General features: G+C 44.4%; 1 protein-coding gene across 2 annotated transcripts in view; it reads right to left on the minus strand.

The window, feature by feature from the left end:
- Positions 1 to 22,872, minus strand: part of MDN1 (midasin AAA ATPase 1) — a 943,760-nt gene that overhangs the window by 653,206 nt on the left and 267,682 nt on the right. For both annotated transcript variants that reach the window (XM_033936734.1, XM_033936735.1), the window contains exon 23: positions 1,059 to 1,210. In XM_033936734.1, the coding sequence (XP_033792625.1) occupies positions 1,059 to 1,210 (152 nt within the window). The remainder of the gene's footprint in view (positions 1 to 1,058; positions 1,211 to 22,872) is intronic.

Consider the following 22,872-nt stretch of genomic DNA (forward strand, 5'->3'; position numbering starts at 1 on the left):
ATACGAATTGCAGCTCTACACTCTCGAGGAACGTAGGGAGAGGGGAGACATGATCGAAACATTTAAGTACCTCACGGGACGTGTCGAAGTGGAAGATGATATTTTCTTTCTCAAGGGACCCTCGGCCACAAGAGGGCACCAGCTCAAACTCAGGGGCGGAAAATTTCATGGCGACACCAGAAAGTATTTCTTCACAGAGAGGGTGGTTGATCACTGGAACAAGCTTCCAGTGCAGGTGATCGAGGCAGACAGCATGCCAGACTAAGAATAAATGGGATACCCATGTGGGATCCCTACGAGGGTCAAGATAAGGAAATTGGGTCATTAGGGCATAGACAGGGGGTGGGTAAGCAGAGTGGGCAGACTTGATGGGCTGTAGCCCTTTTCTGCCATCATCTTCTATGTTTCTATGTTTCAAAGATTTTTTCAAGCTGAACTCGACGACATTTAAGGGCTCGATTTTGAAGTGTAGCACAGCGGGCACACGACTCCAGACGATGGTCAGGTCCTAAACACTGTATACACCACTTATGTGGGTCAGTAATGAAGTAAACCCTGTGACCGGCCAGGACATGGAATAAAACACGGCTGCGGAGAAATCGAAGCCCGCAGGCTAAAGCCGCGAAATAGGCCCCATTGTGACACGATTAAAAAAAATTTCTTTTTTTTTTAAATTGAAATGAAACGCACAAATAAACACAGCGACCCTGTAAAGAAAATACATGAGCCGCAGTGAGAAAAGGCACAAGTAGAACTCGCGCAGAGTGTCGAAACGAGGGATTCTCGTTTCCGTGGAAAATTTAGAACTGAGGAGACGCGTGCCCTACGTCGGGCGGGAAAGCACTCACACATGCGTGGTGTGGCAGTCACGAACTTTCTAAAGTTCTTCAAGCAAGCCTGCTTGCAAGGCTGTCCACATCGGGGCTTCATGGATGACATCACCCTTATGTTGAGAATATGCTGCCTGCTTGTCTGGGGATAACTGAATATAACTGTATTTCTGAGGGAAATAAAGGAAAAAAACCAAAATAAGGCAAAGAAAAGCAAAAAGCACATACCCTACAGACACCACTCTGACAAGGTCTCGAAGATTGAGTTTAACCGAAGCTGTGAGGATGTATGTCTCATCTCTGATGAGGTCCTTTGTACCCAGGGGAATCCAGTACCCTTCTATTTTGATAAACTGCCCTCCTTGTGGTTCTGGAAGGGACTAGAAAATATATACAAAGCATGAATAAAGGCAGCAATTGGATACTGCAAAATGTTATAGTGATATAATTTTTTTATTTTAGATGGAGAAAAAAAACAAAGTCATAAAATCAGAAGAGTTCGTTTACAGAAATTAGATAGCTCTAAATCTAATAGATGTTGGCACTGTCATCTCAAAGCTGGAACATTAGATCATTTGATATTCTATTGTCCAATGATTCTTGCTTTTTGGAAATCAATATGGGGGTCAAATTAATTGTATGTTGGAAAATCCAGTGGCATTATCGTATGATACTGTCCTGTTTGGCATGTCAATGAGGGCTAAGAGTCAAATATCATCTAAAAATAACAGACTTTTACTTATTATGACAGGGGTTGTCATACAACAGATTACGAGTAACTGGAAAAATTGGGAAAGACTGAATTACAGCTTCTGGTGGAACTCTTTATGCTACATTTATAAAATGGAAAGAATAATAGTCACACAGCAAGGGAATTTTAAAAAATTTCAGGAAATTTGGGAGCCATTAACATAATATTGTAATGACTGAATATTATATTTCTCCTTAAAAATGCACATCCAAGATGGGGGGGAGGGTGTTCTATGGTTTGAATATTAAATAAGGTATATTAGAATGAGGTTTATGATAGGTTGTAGAGAATGACACGGTGACAAAATTCATCACCGTTCCCGTCCCCGCGGATAACCGCGGGAATCCATCTTCATGTCATTCTTTAAGGAGAGGGAAGAATCAGACTATGAATGGCCTCAACCACTGACCCGCAAGCTTTGCTTTGAAAAATGCTGGTGTAGAAGGACCGAGGTTGAAATAGACACTAGAAAATGACATGGGTTTATTTCCCGCGGTTATCCGCGGGGACAGGAACGGTGATGAATTTTGTCACCGTGTCATTCTCTAATAGGTTGTATTGAATTTAAAGAATGTAATTAATTAGGGGGGAGGTGGATAAATTCTGATATGAAATTTAATAGAATATTAAGTGTTCTATTGGAGTTTGAGATGATGTAAATTATGTTACACTTATTGTAAGTTTTTTTAAAATGAATAAAGAATTGGAAAAAGAAAAAAAGAAGAGGTGCATGGCATGGATACAGGAGACAGGGATTCCCAACAAACTTAAAGACCACCAAAGCATCACAAAACAGGAAACCAAGTGACTGGCTCAGACTAGTTCCAACAAACTGAGAAAAGAAAGCACACATCTGTGTGCTGTTTAAAGAGAAACAATTTAAAAAATTCCCCACATCCTACATATGAATGGCGAGTGGAACAGAAGGGATGACCTAACAGCTATCAATACAAAGACAAATTCCATAGCATTACCAAGGGTTGATGGTTGGATTTTAATAATATTTTTCATTTATTAATGTGATTATGTTGTACACTGCATAGGTCAGTTTTGTTATTGATATGTGATATATAAGAATACAATAAAATCCGCCTTACAAAGCTGCCGCTATTCCAAAAAGGTGACATGTGAAATGTATGTAAACAAGCAGCTACTTCAATGCACTCTCTTAAATTTAATGCAGGTACAAGATACTTTATCTGAAATTCCAAAAAGCTCCAAAAACCAAAATTTGATGCAAACTGGAAGTAGTCAATTTTTCCCGACATGACATACACTGAAAGTAATGTAGGTGCATGTATTTCTCCTGTTCTTTGCAAAATTCAAGTCGGAGGGCTGGAAAATGGCAAAGAGCTTCAAATTCCACTTGGGGTGACAGTGAGAAGTGGAAAGGGAAGCGTTTCTCTCTGTGAATAGCAGTTTGGTGGCAATTTTATGGGCTTATGGTCTTTTTCCGGCTTAACATTCCCAATCCAAAACCCGAAATATGCCTGGTCCTAAGGATTTCAGATTAAGCATCTTACACCTATATTGATAAAATTATGTTGTTGAGGGTAGATTACCAACTCAGGGACCAGAGCCTGATGTAGCACAGTTACTTACCGTAACAGGTGTTATCCAGGGACAGCAGGCAGATATTCTTAACGTATGGGTGACGTCACCGACGGAGCCCCGGTACGGACCTTTTTAACTAGAAAGTTCTAGTTGGCCGCACCGCGCATGCGCGGGTGCCTTCCCGCCCGACGGAGGAGTGCGTGGTCTCCAGTTAAGATAAGCCAGCTAAGAAGCCAACCCGGGGAGGTGGGTGGGTCGTAAGAATATCTGCCTGCTGTCCCTGGATAACACCTGTTACGGTAAGTAACTGTGCTTTATCCCAGGACAAGCAGGCAGCATATTCTTAACGTATGGGTGACCTCCAAGCTAACAGAGAGGGAGGGGGGATGGTTGGCCATTAGGAAAATAAATTTTGTAACACAGATTGGCCGAAGTGTCCATCCCGTCTGGAGAAGGTATCCAGACAGTAGTGAGTAGTGAACGTGTGAACTGAAGACCAAGTGGCCGCCTTGCAGATTTCCTCAATAGGCGTGGAACGGAGGAAAGCCACAGAAGCAGCCATAGCTCTGACCCTGTGGGCCGTGACAGCTCCTTCCAGTGACAGGCCGGCCCGAGCATAACAGAACGCAATACAGGCAGCAAGCCAATTGGACAGCGTTCGTTTAGAGACAGGACGACCCAGACGGTTGGGATCGAAGGTCAGAAAAAGTTGAGGAGAGGATCGGTGAGCCCTGGTACGGTCAAGGTAGTATGCAAGGGCACGTTTACAATCCAGAGTGTGTAACGCCTGTTCTCCAGGATGAGAATGGGGTTTCGGGAAGAAGACAGGCAATACAATAGATTGGTTGAGGTGAAAAGCCGAAACCACCTTGGGAAGGAATTTAGGATGGGTACGCAGAACCACCTTGTCATGGTGAAAAACAGTGAACGGTGGATCGGCGACCAGTGCATACAGCTCACTGACCCTCCTGGCAGAGGTGATGGCAATGAGGAAAAGCACCTTCCATGTGAGAAGTTTGAGCGAAGTAGTAGCAAGAGGCTCAAAAGGAGGTTTCATGAGGGCTGACAAAACCACATTTAGGTCCCAGACGACAGGAGGAGGCTGTAGAGGTGGTTTGATGTTGAAGAGGCCTCTCATGAAGCGGGAAACCAGAGGGTGAGCCGTGAGAGGTTTTCCGAGGATAGGCTCATGAAACGCAGTGATGGCACTGAGGTGGACTCTGATTGAGGTAGACTTGAGACCAGCATCGGACAGAGAGAGCAGATAGTCCAGAATGGTCTCTACCACCAATGAGGTGGGATTGTGATGATGCAGGAGGCACCAAGAGGAAAACCGGGTCCACTTCTGATGGTAACATTGGAGCGTGGAGGGTTTCCTGGAGGCATCCAGAATGCGACGGACAGGCTGAGACAGGGTATCTGGAGAGGTCAGCCCGAGAGAAACCAAGCAGTCAGGTGGAGGGAAGACAGATCGGGGTGCAGTAGAGACTGATGCTGCTGTGTAAGCAGAGTAGGAAACACAGGAAGAGGAATGGGCTCCCTGGAGCTGAGCTGGAGCAGGAGGGAGAACCAGTGCTGTCGGGGCCACCGGGGGGCGATGAGAATCATGGTGGCCCTGTCCTTGCGGAGCTTGAACAGGGTCCGCGACATCAGAGGGAGTGGAGGAAAGGCATAGAGGAACCGATCCGTCCAGTCGAGTAGGAATGCATCTGGGGTCAGACGATGCGGAGAGAAGAGTCTGGAACAGAACTGGGGCAGCTGATGGTTGTGAGGAGCTGCAAATAGGTCCACTTGCGGGGTGCCCCAGTGAGCAAAGATGGAGTGGAGAGTAGGAGGGTCCAGGGTCCACTCGTGAGGTTGCAGGATGCGGCTGAGCTGGTCGGCCAGGGAGTTCTGTTCGCCCTGGATATAGACAGCCCTGAGGGACAGATTGTGGGCTATGGCCCAGGTCCAGATTCGGAGGGCCTCCTGACAAAGGGGACGAGATCCGGTGCCGCCTTGCTTGTTGATGTAGTACATGGCGACTTGGTTGTCCGTGCACAGGAGAAGAACCTGAGGGTAGAGGAGATGCTGGAAAGCCTTGAGAGCATAAAACATGGCTCTGAGCTCCAGGAAGTTGATGTGATGTTGACGCTCCTGAGGGGTCCAAAGTCCCTGAGTGCGGAGATCGCCCAAGTGGGCCCCCCATGCATAGGGGGAAGCATCCGTGGTTATGACCATGGAATGAGGAGGCGGATGGAAGAGAAGTCCCCTGGAGAGATTTGAGTAGTTCAACCACCATTGAAGAGATTGCTGAAGAGACGATGTCACAGAGATGGGATGAGAAAGAAGATTCGTGGTCTGTGACCATTGGTTGGCAAGGGTCCATTGAGGTATCCTGAGGTGGAGTCGTGCCAGAGGAGTCACATGGACTGTTGAGGCCATGTGGCCTAGAAGGACCATCATCTGGCGAGCAGGGATGGATGGATGAAGGAGCACCTGCCGGCAAAGGTGAAGTAGCGTCCGGTGCCGGTCGGCAGGAAGGAACGCCCTCATCTGATTGGTATCGAGAACTGCTCCGATGAACTGCAGGCGCTGCGTAGGAAGCAGATGTGACTTGGGATAATTGATCTCGAACCCCAAGAGATGGAGGAAAGAGATGGTTTGATGAGTGGCTTGCAGCACAAGCGGAGATGTAGGTGCTTTCACCAACCAATCGTCCAAGTATGGGAACACTTGTAGGTTGTGGGACCTGAGAAAAGCCGCTACCACAATCAGGCACTTGGTGAACACCCTGGGTGATGATGCGAGACCAAAGGGCAGCACCTTGTACTGATAGTGGTGATTTTGTATCTGGAATCGGAGGTAGCGACGCGAAGCCTGATGGATTGGGATGTGAGTGTAGGCCTCCTTGAGGTCCAGGGAACATAGCCAGTCGTGTTGAGATAGAAGAGGATAAAGCGTGGCCAGGGAGAGCATTCTGAACTTTTCTTTGACCAAACACTTGTTGAGGTTCCTGAGGTCTAAGATGGGACGAAGATCTCCCGTTTTCTTGGGTACCAGGAAGTAGCGGGAGTAAAATCCCTGACCCCTTTGGTCTGGAGGAACTTCTTCGATGGCATTGAGGAGGAGGAGGGATTGGACCTCCCTGAGGAGGAGAGGAGTTTGGGAGGAGTGAGAAGCAGACTCTACGGGAGGATGATCTATGGGAAGAGTCTGGAACCTTAGTGAGTATCCGTGGCGGATGATGTTGAGAACCCACAGGTCTGATGTGATGGCCTCCCAGCGTTGGAGAAAGATGGTGAGGCGGCCTCCGATAGGTTGAGGAAGAGGCATCGAAGGGTGGAGACTGGCTATGCCCTGGAGAAAGGAGTCAAAAGGGCTGAGGAGGTTTAGTCTGAGGAAGAGGCTTGGTCGCCTGGTGAGACTGAGAGCGAGCCTGAGTGTGCTGTTGTTGGCGAGGACGGCGAGATTGCTGCTGAGGAGGATTCAGCGGCCTGGCAGAGAATCGACGTTGATAAGAGGACTGAGGCCTGTATAGTCGTGCCGGTGGAGTTTTCTTTTTGGGTTTAATGAGGGTGTCCCATCTGGTCTCATGAGCCGAAAGTTTTTGTGTTGTGGTATCAAGAGACTCCCCAAAAAGTTCGTCACCAAGACAGGGCGCGTTGGCGAGACGGTCCTGGTGGTTTACATCAAGGTCAGACACCCTTAGCCAGGCTAGGCGTCGCATGGCCACAGCCAGTGCGGAGGCTCGTGAAGTAAGCTCGAAGGAGTCGTAAATCGAGCGCACCATAAACTTTCTGAGCTGAAGGAGGTTGGAAATCTGCTGTTGGAAGAGTGGGACCTTACGCTCAGGTATATATTTTTCTAGAGCAGAAAGTTGTTGGACCAGGTGTTTCATATAAAATGAAAAATGAAAGGTGTAATTGTTGGCTCTGTTAGCCAGCATGGCATTCTGGTACAGGCGCTTTCCAAATTTGTCCATTGTCTTTCCCTCTCTGCCAGGAGGGGTGGAGGCATAAACGCTGGAGCCTTGAGATTTTTTGAGAGTGGACTCTACAAGGAGGCTCTCATGGGGCAATTGGGGTTTGTCAAATCCCAGAATAGGGATGACCCGGTATAAGCTGTCCAGTTTTTTAGGGGCACCTGGAACAGTCAATGGAGTCTCCAAATTTTTATAAAATGTTTCCCGGAGGATATCATGTACAGGAAGTTTAAGGAACTCCTTGGGAGGTTGGTCGAAGTCCAAAGCTTCTAAAAAGGCCTGGGACTTCTTAGAGTCGGACTCAAGGGGGATGGAGAGAGCCGCTGACATCTCCCGAAGGAACTTCGTGAAGGAGGATTGCTCGGGCTTAGAAGTGGTTTCAGCCATGGAGGGTTCCTCATCTGTAGAAGAGGCATCCTCCTCGGTACCGAGTGGGGATTGTTCCCATAGGTCTGGGTCCCTGATAGCCGGTTCAGTATGGCGGGTTTTAGAAAGGGACTTGCCAGATCGCATGGATACGGTGCCGGGGGATGAAGACCGGCGTCGATCTCTGTCCCTGGAGGAATGGTGCCGATCCCGATCCCGAGACGACCGGCGTCGATCTGGGGCCTGGGAAGGGTCCTCTGCCGAGCAAGTCTGAAGTGCAGGCTGAGCAGATAAGACCGGCATGGATGTGTTCAACGGTACCGAGGGGGTGGATACCGGTGGAGCGGTGCGAAGCTCGGGCTGGACCGGTACCGGAAGGAGCGGTGCCAGTAAGGTTGGAAGGAGCTGTTGGAGTTGTTTCTGTAGCTGCTCCTGAAGCTTGTCCTGGAGGATGGCCGAGATTCGGTCCTCCAATGGGGGCACCGGTACCGCTTTAGATTTCTTCGGTACCATAGGTGCTGCTCGACGCTCCGGCGATGAGGAGGCCGATGACGAGGCACTCACCGTGATCGGAGCGGAGCGTTTACGGGAGCGGCGGGACGTCGGAAGAACCGGGGTCACCGCTGTAGCTGGAGGTCGCTCAAGGGAAGTGGAAGGCTTCTTAGCCGGCTTACCTGGCGCTATCGACCCCGAAGGAGGATCAGGCGGTGTCGATGTGGTCGGTGCCGATTTAGGCGGTGCCGTCAACGTCGGGGCTTGATCCATGGTAGAACCGGTACCGAAAAGAATATTTTGCTGTATTTGCCGGTTCTTAAGAGTGCGTTTCTTGAGAGTAGCACAGCGGGTGCAGGTGTCAGCCCGATGCTCTGGACCCAAACACTGAAGGCACCAGTTGTGTGGGTCAGTTAAAGAGATCGGGCGTGCACACCGCTGGCACTTCTTGAAGCCCGGTTGAGGGGGCATGAAGGGAAACACGGCCTCCGCGAAATCAAACCCGGAGGCTTGGATGATTACAACAGGCCCCGCCGGGGCCGGCTGCAAAAATAAGGAAAAAGACACGAAAAGAATTTTTTTTTTTTTAGAAGAATGAAGTCGAAAGACAAAAATAGAACCAAAATTGGATCAAAAATCGCGAGCGGGAAGGCAAATTGAGAGTTTTCAACGGCCGTTGAAAAGCACATGCGTCTTCTTCGCTCCGCGGAAACGAAGAAACTGGAGACCACGCACTCCTCCGTCGGGCGGGAAGGCACCCGCGCATGCGCGGTGCGGCCAACTAGAACTTTCTAGTTAAAAAGGTCCGTACCGGGGCTCCGTCGGTGACGTCACCCATACGTTAAGAATATGCTGCCTGCTTGTCCTGGGATAATAAGAATATTCCCTTACAGACTTCAGTTCAGTTTGGGGTTGTGGATTGATCCTACACTAGATGGTAAAACACAAATGTGGCAATCAGTATCCACAATCTTTCTGAAAATGAGTTATATCAAATTTGTTCATTCTTTTTGTTTGGAGATTTACAAGAAATCATTTTTTTCTCAATGAGATATCGTAATATACTGTACTTAGATATTTCAAATAAGTTGTCATCCAGACCACAGCTACTACAAAATACAGCCACAAAGATTTTTTTTATGAAAGTCTAAATTTGATTGTGTGACCCCCATTATTGAGATCACTGCATTGAGTTGCTTACTGTTGTTTAACTCTTTATTTGGCATTGTTGCTCAGAAGCAACATGTATTTTCTGTGGCTCTTATAGGAGATCTGCATTGCCAAGTGCCTGTTACTTGGCACTGTTGCTCTCATTCAACATCAAGTTAGATGCAAGACAAAAGGATAGGATCTATAATGGCTTTTGTTACATTTTATTAGAAACAAAAATATAATCAATCCTTGAAAAGGAATTCTGGACCTGTGAACAAAAGGAAAATTCTCGATCATTAAAATGAAGGATACGCCATATATCTATTAAATCACAAGATTGTATCAAATTATCTAATCCTAATGATTTTAAAATCTTACTTGGTCTTTTATAAATAATTGGATCCATTACAGCATTGAAATCTCCAGCCACTACTAAATTAGAAGCAGCCAGTGGCAGTAATAACTGTTGTAATTTTTTTAAAAACTCCATCTGACTCGTATTTGGAGCATATACATTGAACAAGTCCAGGGTAGTATTTCCCATGCCCATTTTAACATGGACCCACCTACCTAAAGGGTCCGAAGCAACCAGTTGAAAATCAGCTGTACATTTCCTATTAACTAAAATTGCAACCCCAGCCTTTTTCCCCACCACTGGGGCAAAAAAGCTGTTAGAAACCCAATCTCCAGCCAATTTCTTAGATTCTATTATTGACAGATGCGTCTCTTGGATAAAATATACATCAGCATTTTGCTTCTGAAGGAAAGCTAACATTTTCTTCTTTTTGATTTGATGATTAAGGCCATTGACGTTTAAGGAAAAAATCTCCATCTAAATTCCTATATAGAACCAAACAATAATATATAAACTTGTTTAATTTGAAATGACTAGACACCAACACACCCAATAAATGTGATACTAAATAAAATTGATGCAATACCCCCATCATCAACAATCTTATTACCCATAATTATAAAAAAAAAAAAACAACCCTCAACCCTCCCAAACCTCCCCTTAAAATTGATTGTCTTGGAACATGCATAGGACATATAATCACAATAGCCCCCCAGGCAACATAATAAACATATCCATCTTTTCAGTAAAACAATAATATGATAATAATTCAATAATACCCTAAACTTCAATAATGTAACATAAATACCACAGATAATGAAATAATCACAAAAATAATCATACCAAAATTATTCATATACATTCGGTTAAAATACAGAAATAATATTAGTAAAACAGTAAATTAGCTTCCATACTTTTAATAAACATAGAAAAATTCCCCTTTAATCGACCTTAAAATTTAATTCATCTATTAAGTAAAACATATCTTTAAAAAGTTCATATTGCTTGATTTTTCACAATTGCAATGTAGATTTGGTCTTAATAATAAAGCACAAAGTTTTAAATGGTTGCAGTTGAAGCAGGCTATTCAGGTGGGGTTCCCTGAATAGAAAACTCTTAAGAATCAATATAGTTTGGAGTTCCTATGCTTCCAGGCAGACTTCCTGGGACACCAAGCCGCGCTGTGGTACAAATTATTATCTGGATTTCTTAACAAAAAAACAAAAACTGGTCTTAGAAACATTTGGAGCATTGAGATTAAGCATCAAATTTCTGCTTCTCAATGGCCACACATTTGGTCTTGGAGAATAAGATGTACAGTGTCGGCATCTATGAGACAAACTTGGTTCTTTTTATTACATAGAGCTTTTTGGACCCCAGTTCGTTTGCAGAAGTTGGATAGTTCTAAATCTAATAGATGCTGGCACTGTAATCTAGAAGCGGGGACATTGGACCATCTAATTTTTTATTGTCCTTGCATTAAGAACTTTTGGAATTCAATTTGGTCTCAAATAAATTGTTTATTAGAAAATCATGTGGCACTATCGTACGATACTGTTCTGTTTGGTATGTCTAGGAGGAATAAAAGTCAAATATCAGCACATAAACTTTTAATGATAATGACGGGGGTCACTATTCAGCATATTACTAATAATTGGAAAAATTATACTAATCTTAATTATACATTTTGGTGGAATTCCTTATGTCATATTTATAAGATGGAAAGAATAATTGCTTTACAGAAAGGTAGTTATAATAATTTTATAAAGATCTGGGGGCCATTGGTTAAATATTGTAATGAATAGGCATCGTTTTCCTCTGATGGTATTTCTTTCATATAGGGGGGGAGGGGGAGGATGGGGAAAAATTTGATTTAATAATAAGTTTATAATAAATATATGGAATGTTTAATGGTAAGAAAATGGTGGATAGGGGGAGGGAAATTAATTAATTAATATATTTATGATATTATTGAAAGAATTTCAAGTGTTGTATGAATGTCTTTCATATTGTTCTTTTGTACACTTGTTGTGTAAGTTTTAAAATGAATAAAGAATATTTTATAAAAACCCCACAAAAAACCACTGTTTATTGCCCCAGTAATCACATGCACATCACAACTGTGTATGTCATCTAGGTCTGCCTTATTGTGTTATTGCTAATTAGGGTTTTTGGCAGTATTGGAGTGTAGTCGTTGTGTTTATCTCTAAAGCTACAGCAGTACTGCAAAACTGAGACATATTCCTTTTTTCCAAGAGGATGGAAAACCATAAAAGCTGCATATTGAAATGGCAATTGTAACCCAAATAGCTCTTGGGTACATATATGCTATTAGGAAGAACTGTATCTGCTTTGACAGAAGCCACAATCAGTCATGGAGCTGATCATTAAATCACTTTGTAGCTATACTGAAGAGCAACAAACAAAACTGTTGCAAAAGGACAAATGAAAATCCTCTACACTAGTGTTCTTCAACTGCCGGTCTGCAGAAATTTCCTGCTGGTCCTTGCAGGGTCGGCGAGATCGGTGTACAAAAATTTCCTGCTGGTCCATGTAGGGCCAGTGATATCAGGGGGACCGAATTCAGTACTTGCCTGCAGCAGTGCAGTGATTCACTTAGGCAGCCTTGGAGCTTTTGCTGGGTTGCGGCCCGCCTCTGATGATACAACTTCCTCTTTCCTCAGAGGCGGAGAGGCGGCGCGACCCATCAAAGGACCCAAGGCTGCCTAAGTGAATCACTGCGCGTTGCAGGCAAATACTGAGAGCTGCCGGGAAGGAAGCCACTGTTGGAGGCTGGGAAGCTGCTGGACAAGGGAAAATAAAGGGAGAGCTGCTACTGGACCTGGAGGGAGGGAGAAGGAGAGATGCTTCTGGGAGGAGAGGAGGGGAAGGGAAGGGAAGAGAGTTACTGCAGGAAAGGGGAGGAGGAAAAAAGGAAGAAAACAGCTGGCAGGGAGATTAGAGGAGGGGAAGGGGGTCATGGTGGAATGGAGAGATCAGATGAGGGAAAGGGGGAGAGAGAGAGGAATGAGAAAGAGAGATTGATGCTGGGAAGGGGTCAGCAGAGAAATAAGGAGAGAGGGACAAAGATGACAGATCTGGTGTAGGAGAGGTAAAAATAAAGAGAGCAGTGAAATCGGAATGAATCATGTAAAAAGGAGAGGGGGGTGCAGGCTGGATGGAAAGGGGAGAGGGGCACAGAAAGAAGGCAAATACTATATGAAGGGGGAGAGGGCAGACAGTGGATGGAAGGAACAGATGCTGGATTGAAGAGACAGAGAGGGCAGACACTGGAAGGAAGAGAGTGAAAAGAAGATGAAAGCAGAAACCAGAGACAACAAAAGGTAGAAGTGGTTAGAATATATCAGATTTGAAATATGTATCCTGCTAAAGCTGGTGTTAGACATAACTGGGAACTGCAAAGCCCAAGCAGTGCTTCTTTAGCTTCCAACTGACTTAGGGCTCTCTCTGACCAGGGGGCAGTTGCCCTATTTGCTCTCCCCTAACACTATTCCTGTCATGTGTGACTGCAGTATTCTGTTAGCATGATATGTCTGTGTAGCATTCTGTAATAATTTGGCTTATTCAGTTTTCTTGATATTTACAGTAAAACCTCGGTTTGCGAGTAACCCTGTTTGCGAGTGTTTTGCAAGACGAGCAAAACACTCAAACTTTTGACTCGCAAACCGAGTATTGACTCGATTTGTGAGCACCCCCCCCCCCGCTCGCAAAGGCCCTCTCGCTCCAACCGCCCCCCCCCCCCCCCCGCCATTACAACTTAAATTTACCCACCTCCCCGTCTAGCACCAGCACCAGCACGCAGGCACAGCTCGTGTGCCTAGAAGATATTCCGGCTTTGGTTCATAGACAAAACGCGCCTTTGTCCCGGCGCACTTTTGACCTGACACCTCCGGCTTCTGCCTGCCTTGAGCATGCATCTGCACATGCTCAAGGACTTCTATTCTCCCTCTCACCGAGAATCTCGGCGAGAGGGAAATTAGAAGTCCTTGAGCATGCGCAGATGCATGCTCAAGGCAGGCAGGCAGAAGCTGGAGGTGTCAAGTCAAAAAGCGAGTTTCCATTATTTCCTATGGGAAAACTCGCTTTGATAAACGAGCATTTTGGATTACGAGCATGCTCCTGGAACGGATTATGCTCGTAATCCAAGGTACCACTGTATTTATTTATTCAATTTTCTATACCGTTCTCCCAGGAGAGCTCAGAATGGTTTACATGAGATTATTCAGGTACTCAAGCATTTTTCCCTGTCTGTCCTGGTGGGCTCACAATCTATCTAATGTACCCAGGGGATTTTTTTTTATTTCTGTCTTAGTAGTTTGCGGTCCACAAAATAATTATTTTATTTCCACTGGTTCATAGGTATAAAAAGGTTGAAGAACATTGCTCTACACAGCTATACTGGAAAATGCCACAGACCAGAAATAACTGCACGTAGGGCAGCAGTGAAAGTCCTGATAGAAAACTGAAGATGTAAATTCCACTGCCATTTCCATATGGCTTTACCATTCAATAGAGTTCTGTTACTCTTAAACATGTCAAATCATTTCTTCACAGAATTATCACACATACCACTTCAAGATAACAGCGTTTTCAGTGGCCCACCAACGATAGACCTTGATATGGAGCATCTTAGTCCTCCGTCCACACTTTTACTGACCTTTCCAGCTTAGACCAAGATGACATCGATAATGAATTTTCAACATTCTGTCATCAAAACTCTATTTGCTCCATCATCATCATTTTTTTTTTTTACAAGAGGTAGCTAGGGACTCACCAACAAGTGTGACCGTCATCTCCCCTGCTTGTCTCTGGAGAAAGGAAAGTTTCTCTCCTGTAACGGCGGTTCTCCTTACACAACAGGGGAATGCATCCACTCTAAAAAATTTTTTTTTTTTCAGCTTCAGACAAAACTGAGTATCAAGGGTAGGAGTCCCTGCGCATGCTCTTTAAGCCAAAAGCTTACCTTTGCTAGGGGAGAACACCAACATAAAAATCAATTTGAGGACTTCACTATCAAGTATGACTGCATTAACCTGCTGTCTACAGAGAACCCCCATTACAGGTAAGCAACTTCAATTTTTTTTTAAACAGATGAAGTTGTATCATGACATCAACAAATACTCTATTGGAGGGGCGTGGCTTGGACGCGCATGAGGAAGGTCGGCTAATAAGTGAGCTCCAAGAAAAAGACCTTGAAAGTCTGCAAAAAGTCTAAAAGAATTTTAAAAAATAAGGAAAAAAGCTTGGATTAAATAAAGAAGATAAGATAAAAGGATGGCAACAGGAAAACAAAACAAGAATGACTTTGCGTTGGCTGGTAGCAGTAAAAGAGCAAAACCGGAACAGGAGACAGGTTCAAAAATGACAGATAAAGAAGTAATAAAAGAACTAAAGGAAATAAAAGAAATGCTATCAGTTTTAACAAAAAAAGTTACGAATATATCAGAGGACGTTGCAACGCTAAACAAAAAAATGGATCTCCTGGAATTAAAGTCAAATAATCTAGAAGAAAGAATGCTGTTTGTAGAAGAAGAAGCAAGTTACAGTCGAACGGATAGAAAAAAAATAGAAATATTTACTAAAGAGATTGAAGATTACTCTAATCGAGAAAGAAGAAGTAATGTCCGTTTGATTGGACTACCGGAAGGAGCAGAAAAGGGAAATCCGGTACTCTTTATTGAAAATCTGTTACCCAAACTACTTCCGATAAAAACAAAATATCCCATAGAGGTAGAAAGAGCACATAGAGTACCTATGAAGAGAGGAGAAAATCAACATGGACCAAGACCATTTATATTCAAACTATTGCGCCACCAACAGGTCTTAGAAATACTTCAACTAGCAAAGCAAAATAAAGGTCTTAAATATCAAGATGCTTATATCCACTTTGTTCCTGATTTTGCTAAAAACACAGCGATAAAAGGGAAAAAGTTGTTGGAATTGAGGCCAAACTAAGAGAGATGGGTGCAAAGTTTGGTTTAATGTATCCCGCAAACATGAAGGTTACCATCGGAAATAAAACTTTTACATTTGATGATGCTGAGAAACTGGAGAAATTTATTCAAACTCAAGAAGTACCTATGTCATCCTAATTTTTAATAATATGTCTTTAACTTGTTAGTTAGAACTGTTGGAAATATATTGTATTGTATCATCATATATTGATTGTATAGAGAAAAAATAACTTTGAAGAAGAAATTTACTATATTTCAAAATGCAACGATTTAGAATGTTTTTAATTAGCTTCAAATATATTCTTTTCAACGTCTCTCTTACAATAGAACTAGAATGTAATAGACATTCTATAATGCAAATGAAGATATTAAATGAAGATATTAAATGGCTTAATGCAATTATATATTTGTAAGTTTAACAGGAAATAATTATAATAATAATATACAATATGAAAAGAAAGAAACTTAACAAAAATTTAGATGATTTTAATATAGAAAAGATAATATAACTAAAAGCCTGTTTTGAAATTTGATTACGGACAGAATAAATTTATGGGAATATCAGAAGTATTATTAAAAAAAAAAATTGAGGAAGGTGGTTTTTCGGGTGAGGTTTTTCTTTTCCTATGGGGGGACTGCTGCGGGGTCGCACACCGGGCATATATATATGCTTGTTTGAACTGTTTTCCTCTTCTCTCTTCAAAATGTCTTAAAAACTTACAATCCCGAAGGTCTCTGCGTGAGGAACACAGGAAATGGATTTTTTTACTTACCGGAAACACAATATGAACGTATAACATAAAATATAAGAAGAAAAAAGAAGGAAAAGAAATCAGAAATTGGATTACAAGAACATTGGAAGATCGTAAAGAACTATTCAATCCATTCTCCTTAGGAAAAGAAGAAGAAAGAAGACAAGGAAAGAGAAGAAAATAAAAGTGAGAAGAGAGGAGGAAAGAGACAGATAAGTGAAAAAACGATGTATTTGACTGGTGTGTGATTTTAGCGGTGATCTCTCCTGGGGGAGGAGATTCTTTACTTATGAAACTATTGTTCCTATATCACTATATTCCCATATTAATGATATTACTATGGTAAAATATAAGATGGGGGGGAAAAAAAAACTTTTTAGGCTACAATTAAAGATAAATACTATATTTATTTATTTGTTTCTTTAAAATATTCAATCTAAATTTAACAGAAAATAGGAGATATAAATATAACAATAATAAAAATTAAAAAAAAAAAGATATTAATGATTAATGGTATTGAATATAGAATTTTAAAATATCCTAAGAAATGTATATGAAACTGACTTAATTCATAGATATATAATATATGAATTATTTACATTTTAATATTATTTTAATATTTAGTGACTTAAATTGAATTTGGAAAGCTAAATGGTCTTCTTGGAGTGTGTTATGGCTGATCTTGATATGCGTGAGGCCAAGTATACACTATTTTTGCTAAATGGGGAGGGAGGGGAGGGGGTAGGAAAAGGGGGATGAAATTAATTAAAGAAAATCATAAAAGTAAGGGTTTAATAATAAATAAAGGAATAAATATTAAACATGTGTGGATGTCTGATCAAAACTTTTATTATAAATTTCTACTTCAAATATTAGTTATTAAATTAGATGGCTCTTAAAATTTATTCTCTTAATGTCAATGGTCTTAACCATCCAATCAAACGAAAGAAAATACTAGATTTTCTTCATAAGCAAAACGCTGATATTTATTTCATACAAGAGACGCACTTGTCATGTATTGAATCTAATAAACTAATAGGGGGTTGGGTATCCAAATATTTTTTTGCACCGGCTATTGGAAAAAAAGCAGGAGTAGCTATTCTCATAAATAAAAAATATATAGCAGATTTTAAGTTAATAAAATTTGATTCACTAGGAAGATGGGTACATATTAAAATGGATCTGAGAAATACAACCCTGGATTTATTCAATTTATATGCTCCTAATTCAAATCAAATGGAGTTTTTCAAAAATATTCAGCAGATATTACTACCACTGGCTGCTTCTAATTTAGTAGTAGCTGGAGATTTCAATGCTGTAATGGATCCTATTTTGGATAAAAAACCAAGTAAAATTATGAAATCATTAGGATTAGACAATTTGATACAATCTTGTGATTTAATAGATATATAGCGTATCCTTCATTTTAATGATCAGGAAAGCACAGTTACTTACCGTAACAGGTGTTATCCAGGGACAGCAGGCAGATATTCTTGACTGATGGGTGACGGCACCGACGGAGCCCCGGTACGGACACTTTTAGAGTGATTGCACTCTAAGAACTTGGAAAGTTCTAGAGACCGCACCGCGCATGCGCGAGTGCCTTCCCGCCCGACCCCGACGCGCGGTCCCTCAGTTAAGATAAGCCAGCTAAGAAGCCAACCCGGGGAGGTGGGTGGGACGCAAGAATATCTGCCTGCTGTCCCTGGATAACACCTGTTACGGTAAGTAACTGTGCTTTATCCCAGGACAAGCAGGCAGCATATTCTTGACTGATGGGTGACCTCCAAGCTAACAAAAAGAGGGATGGAGGGAAGGTTGGCCATTAGGAAAACAAATTTTGTAAAACAGATTGGCCGAAATGTCCATCCCGTCTGGAGAAAGCATCCAGACAATAATGAGATGTAAAAGTATGGACTGAGGACCACGTAGCAGCTTTGCAGATTTCCTCAATGGGCGTGGAACGGAGGAAAGCTACAGATGCTGCCATAGCTCTAATTCTATGTGCCGTGACAGAACCTTCCAGTGTCAGTCCGGACTGAGCATAGCAGAATGAAATGCACGCAGCAAGCCAATTAGATAGTGTGCGCTTAGAAACAGGACGTCCCAATTTATTCGGGTCAAAGGACAGAAAAAGTTGGGGAGATGATCTGTGGGGCTTAGTACGGTCTAAATAGTAAGCTAAAGCCCGCTTACAGTCCAAAGTATGAAGAGCCTGTTCCCCGGAATGAGAGTGAGGTTTAGGGAAAAAAACAGGTAGTACAATAGATTGGTTGAGATGGAACTCAGAAACAACCTTAGGGAGAAACTTTGGATGTGTACGTAGAACCACCTTGTCGTGATGAAAGACAGTGAAAGGTGGATCAGAAACTAGTGCATGTAGCTCACTGACCCTCCTGGCAGAGGTGAGAGCAATAAGAAAAAGTACCTTCCAAGTAAGAAACTTGAAAGAGGCAGTAGCCAAGGGTTCAAATGGAGGCTTCATCAAGGCGGAGAGAACCACGTTCAGATCCCAGATCACCGGAGGTGCTTTGAGAGGTGGTTTCAGATTGAAAAGACCTCGCATGAATCTGGAGACCAGGGGATAAGCTGAAAGGAGTTTCCCCTGGACTGGCTCATGAAAAGCCGTAATGGCACTGAGATGAACTCTGATGGAAGTAGACTTGAGACCAGAAGTAGACAGAGAAAGCAGATAATCCAATAGAGGTTCCACAGCAAGAGACCTGGGGTCATGATGATGTAGGAGACACCAAGAAGAAAACCTCGTCCACTTTTGATGGTAACATTGTAGAGTGGCTGGTTTCCTGGAGGCGTCCAGGATGGAGCGAACAGGCTGAGATAACAAAGAATCAGCTGAAGTCAGCCCGAGAGATACCAAGCTGTCAGGTGCAGAGATTGCAGGTTGGGATGGAGGAGGGTTTCCTGATCTTGTGTAAGCAGAGATGGAAACAGTGGAAGTAGAAATGGATCCCTGGAACTGAGTTGAAGTAGAAGGGAGAACCAATGCTGTCTGGGCCACCGTGGTGCAATCAGGATCATGGTGGCTCGTTCCCTCTTCAGTTTGAACAAGGTCCGAAGCATGAGAGGCAGAGGAGGGAAAGCATAAAGGAACAGATTGGACCAATCCAGAAGAAATGCATCCGCTGCCAGACGGTGAGGAGAGTAAAGTCTGGAGCAGAATTGGGGCAACTGATGATTGTGAGGAGCTGCAAAAAGGTCCACCTGAGGAGTGCCCCATTGTGCAAATATGGACTGTAGAGTCGATGGGTCGAGAGTCCATTCGTGGGGTTGGAGAACTCTGCTGAGCTTGTCCGCTAAGTAGTTCTGTTCCCCTTGAATATAAATTGCTTTCAGGAATAAGCGGCGCGAGGATGCCCAAGACCAGATTCTCTGGGCTTCCTGGCATAAGAGGCGAGAGCCCGTTCCCCCTTGCTTGTTGATGTAGTACATAGCCACCTGGTTGTCTGTGCAAATTAGAAGGACTTGAGGAAATAGAAGGTGTTGGAAGGCCTTGAGGGCATAGAACATTGCCCTGAGTTCCAGGAAATTGATGTGATGCTTCTTTTCCTGAGGAGTCCAAAGGCCCTGAGTTTGGAACTCGTTCAGATGGGCTCCCCATGCATAAGGGGAGGCGTCGGTGGTGATGACCAGATGATGAGGAGGCAGATGGAACAGAAGGCCCCTGGAGAGATTTGAGGATATCAACCACCATTGCAGAGACTGACGAAGAGACGATGTCACAGATATGTGTCGTGAGCAAGAGTCTGTCGCTTGAGACCACTGGAGAGCCAGGGTCCATTGAGGAGTGCGCAGGTGAAGCCGTGCCAGGGGTGTGACATGAACTGTGGAGGCCATGTGACCCAAGAGAATCATCATCTGCTTTGCAGAAATGGAGTGCTGGGACAGCACCTGCTGACAGAGCGATTGGAGGTTGTGAAGACGGTTGTCCGGCAAGAAGGCTCTCATCTGGACCGTGTCCAGTACCGCTCCAATGAATTGAAGTCTCCGCGTAGGAAGAAGGTGAGACTTGGGTAGATTGATTTCGAACCCCAGGAGTTGTAGAAAAAAGATGGTCTGGTTGGTGGCCAGAAGAACAGTCTGAGATGAAATGGCCTTGATTAACCAATCGTCCAGGTAGGGAAAAACCTGAAGGTGGTGGGAGCGTAGAAATGCTGCCACCACTACCAGACATTTTGTGAACACTCTTGGAGAGGAGGCAAGACCGAAGGGGAGCACTCTGTATTGGTAATGACAGTGATTTATCATGAAGCGAAGGTACTGTCTGGAGGCCGGATGAATTGGAATGTGAGTGTAGGCCTCTTTGAGATCGAGAGAGCATAGCCAGTCGTTGTGATCGAGGAGAGGATAAAGCGTAGCTAGAGATAGCATTTTGAATTTTTCTTTGACCAAACATTTGTTGAGATCTCGCAGATCTAGAATTGGTCTGAGGTCTCCTGTTTTCTTGGGGACTAGAAAATACCGGGAGTAGAATCCTTGCCCTCTTTGGTCCAGAGGAACTTCCTCTATAGCGTTTAGAAGTAGGAGGGACTGAACCTCCTGACAAAGGAGGGCAGATTGAGGAGTGTGCAAAGCAGACTCTTTTGGTAGACTTTGGCCCGGAAGGGTGTGAAAGTTGAGAGAGTAGCCGTGGCGGATGATGTTGAGGACCCACTGGTCCGAAGTGATAACTTCCCACCGGCTGAGAAAGAAAGACAGTCGTCCTCCTATCGGTTGAGGGAGGAGAGGAGATGGTTGAACGCTGGCTATGCCCTCTAGGATCAAGTCAAAAGGGCTGAGTCGATTTTTGTGGAGGAGGCTGCTTAGCTGGTTGTTGCTGCTGAGGTCTAGGTGTTTGCCGCTGCTGTTGACGCTGCCTCCTAGGTTGCTGAGTGGAAGGCTGCAAGGGGCGAGCCACAAAACGCCGCTGATAGGCCGTTTGCTGTCTGAATGGCCGTGAAGGTGGAGGTTTCTTCTTGGTCTTAAGAAGGGTATCCCAGCGGGTTTCATGAGCCGAGAGCTTCTGGGTCGTTGAGTCCATAGAATCTCCGAACAGCTCATCCCCTAAACATGGGGCATTAGCCAACCGGTCTTGATGATTAACATCAAGCTCAGAGACTCTGAGCCAAGCCAAGCGGCGCATGGCCACAGAAATGGCTGTTGCTCTGGAGGTAAGCTCAAAGGTGTCGTATATAGACCTTACCATGAATTTCCGAAGCTGGAAAAGAGCTGAAGAGCACTGATGGAAAGCCTCACGATTCCCCACAGGAAGGTACTGCTCAAAGGAAGCCATGGTGGTAAGGAGATGCTTTAAATAAAATGAAAAATGAAAAGCATAGTTACCAGAACGATTAGCAAGCATCGCATTCTGGTAAAGTCGCTTACCAAATTTGTCCATGGCTTTACCCTCTCTGCCAGGAGGGACAGAAGCATAGACACTAGCTCCTAAGGACTTCTTGAGGGTGGATTCTACAAGAAGAGACTCATGAGAGAGCTGTGGTTTATCAAAACCAGGAATAGGGATTACTTTATAAAGGGAATCCAATTTGCGAGGGGCTCCCGGGATGGTAAGAGGAGTCTCCAGATTCTTGTAAAAGGTCTCCCTCAGGATGTCATGTAAAGGGAGTTTCAAGAATTCCTTTGGAGGCTGGTCAAAATCAAGAGCGTCCAAGAAAGCTTTGGACTTTTTAGACTCAGCCTCCAATGGAATGGAAAGAGATTCACACATATCTCTTAAAAAAGAAGAGAAAGAGGTGGAATCAGGTTTGGAGGAAATATCCTGCAGAACAGGCTCGTCCTCCTCTGATGAACACTCCCCTTCTGACTGAAGAGGTTCTTCAGAGTCGCCCCACAGATCAGGGTCTCGAACATGGGGACCACGGTCCCGAGACTCAGGGGTGGATGGTTCTCGGTGTCGGGATTTCTGTACCGACTTACCCGACCTCACCGACGCGGTACCGGGCGATGTTATCGGTCGCACCGGAGCCGATGTCTGTACCGATTGGTGATGAGACCTAGGCTCCGGTGCGAGGACAGGCATCGATGCCGATGAGGTCAAGTGTACCGGTACCGAAGGAGTGGATGGTGACAATACTGGCTGTTCCACGATCGGTACCGGATGCTCAGTGGGGACCGATACCGGAGGGCTCGGTGTCAGGAGAGCTGGAAGGAGTTGTTTGAGCTGTTCCTTCAGCTGTACCTGCAAGATGGCCGCAATGCGATCATCAAGGGAGGGCACCGGTACCGCTTTTTTCTTCTGCGGTACCTGCGGTGCCGCTCGACGCCCCGGAGATGAGGAGCCCGATGTCGAGGGACTCACCTCAATAGGGGCGGAGCGCTTCCGCTGGCGCCTCACGGTCGGCAGGATTGGACTCTCTGCAATGGAGACCGGAGGACGTTCCAGCGGGGAAGGCTTCTTAGCCGGCTTACCTGCATGCTGCGACGCCGACGCGGTATCGCGTGGCGTCGATGAGGTGGGTGCCGACGAAACAGGTACCGAGACCGGCGCCGAAGACGCGGGGTCGGACATGTCGGTGCCGAAAAGCAGTCTCTGCTGTATCTCTCGATTTTTGAGAGTCCGCTTTTTCAAAGTGGCACAGCGGGTGCAGGTAGAGGCCTGATGTTCGGGACCCAGACACTGAAGGCACCAGTTGTGCGGGTCTGTAAGGGAAATAGGCCGTGCAC

The sequence above is a fragment of the Geotrypetes seraphini genome, chromosome 3 (assembly GCF_902459505.1).
Source record: "Geotrypetes seraphini chromosome 3, aGeoSer1.1, whole genome shotgun sequence".
In the NCBI taxonomy this organism is placed as follows: domain Eukaryota; kingdom Metazoa; phylum Chordata; class Amphibia; order Gymnophiona; family Dermophiidae; genus Geotrypetes; species Geotrypetes seraphini.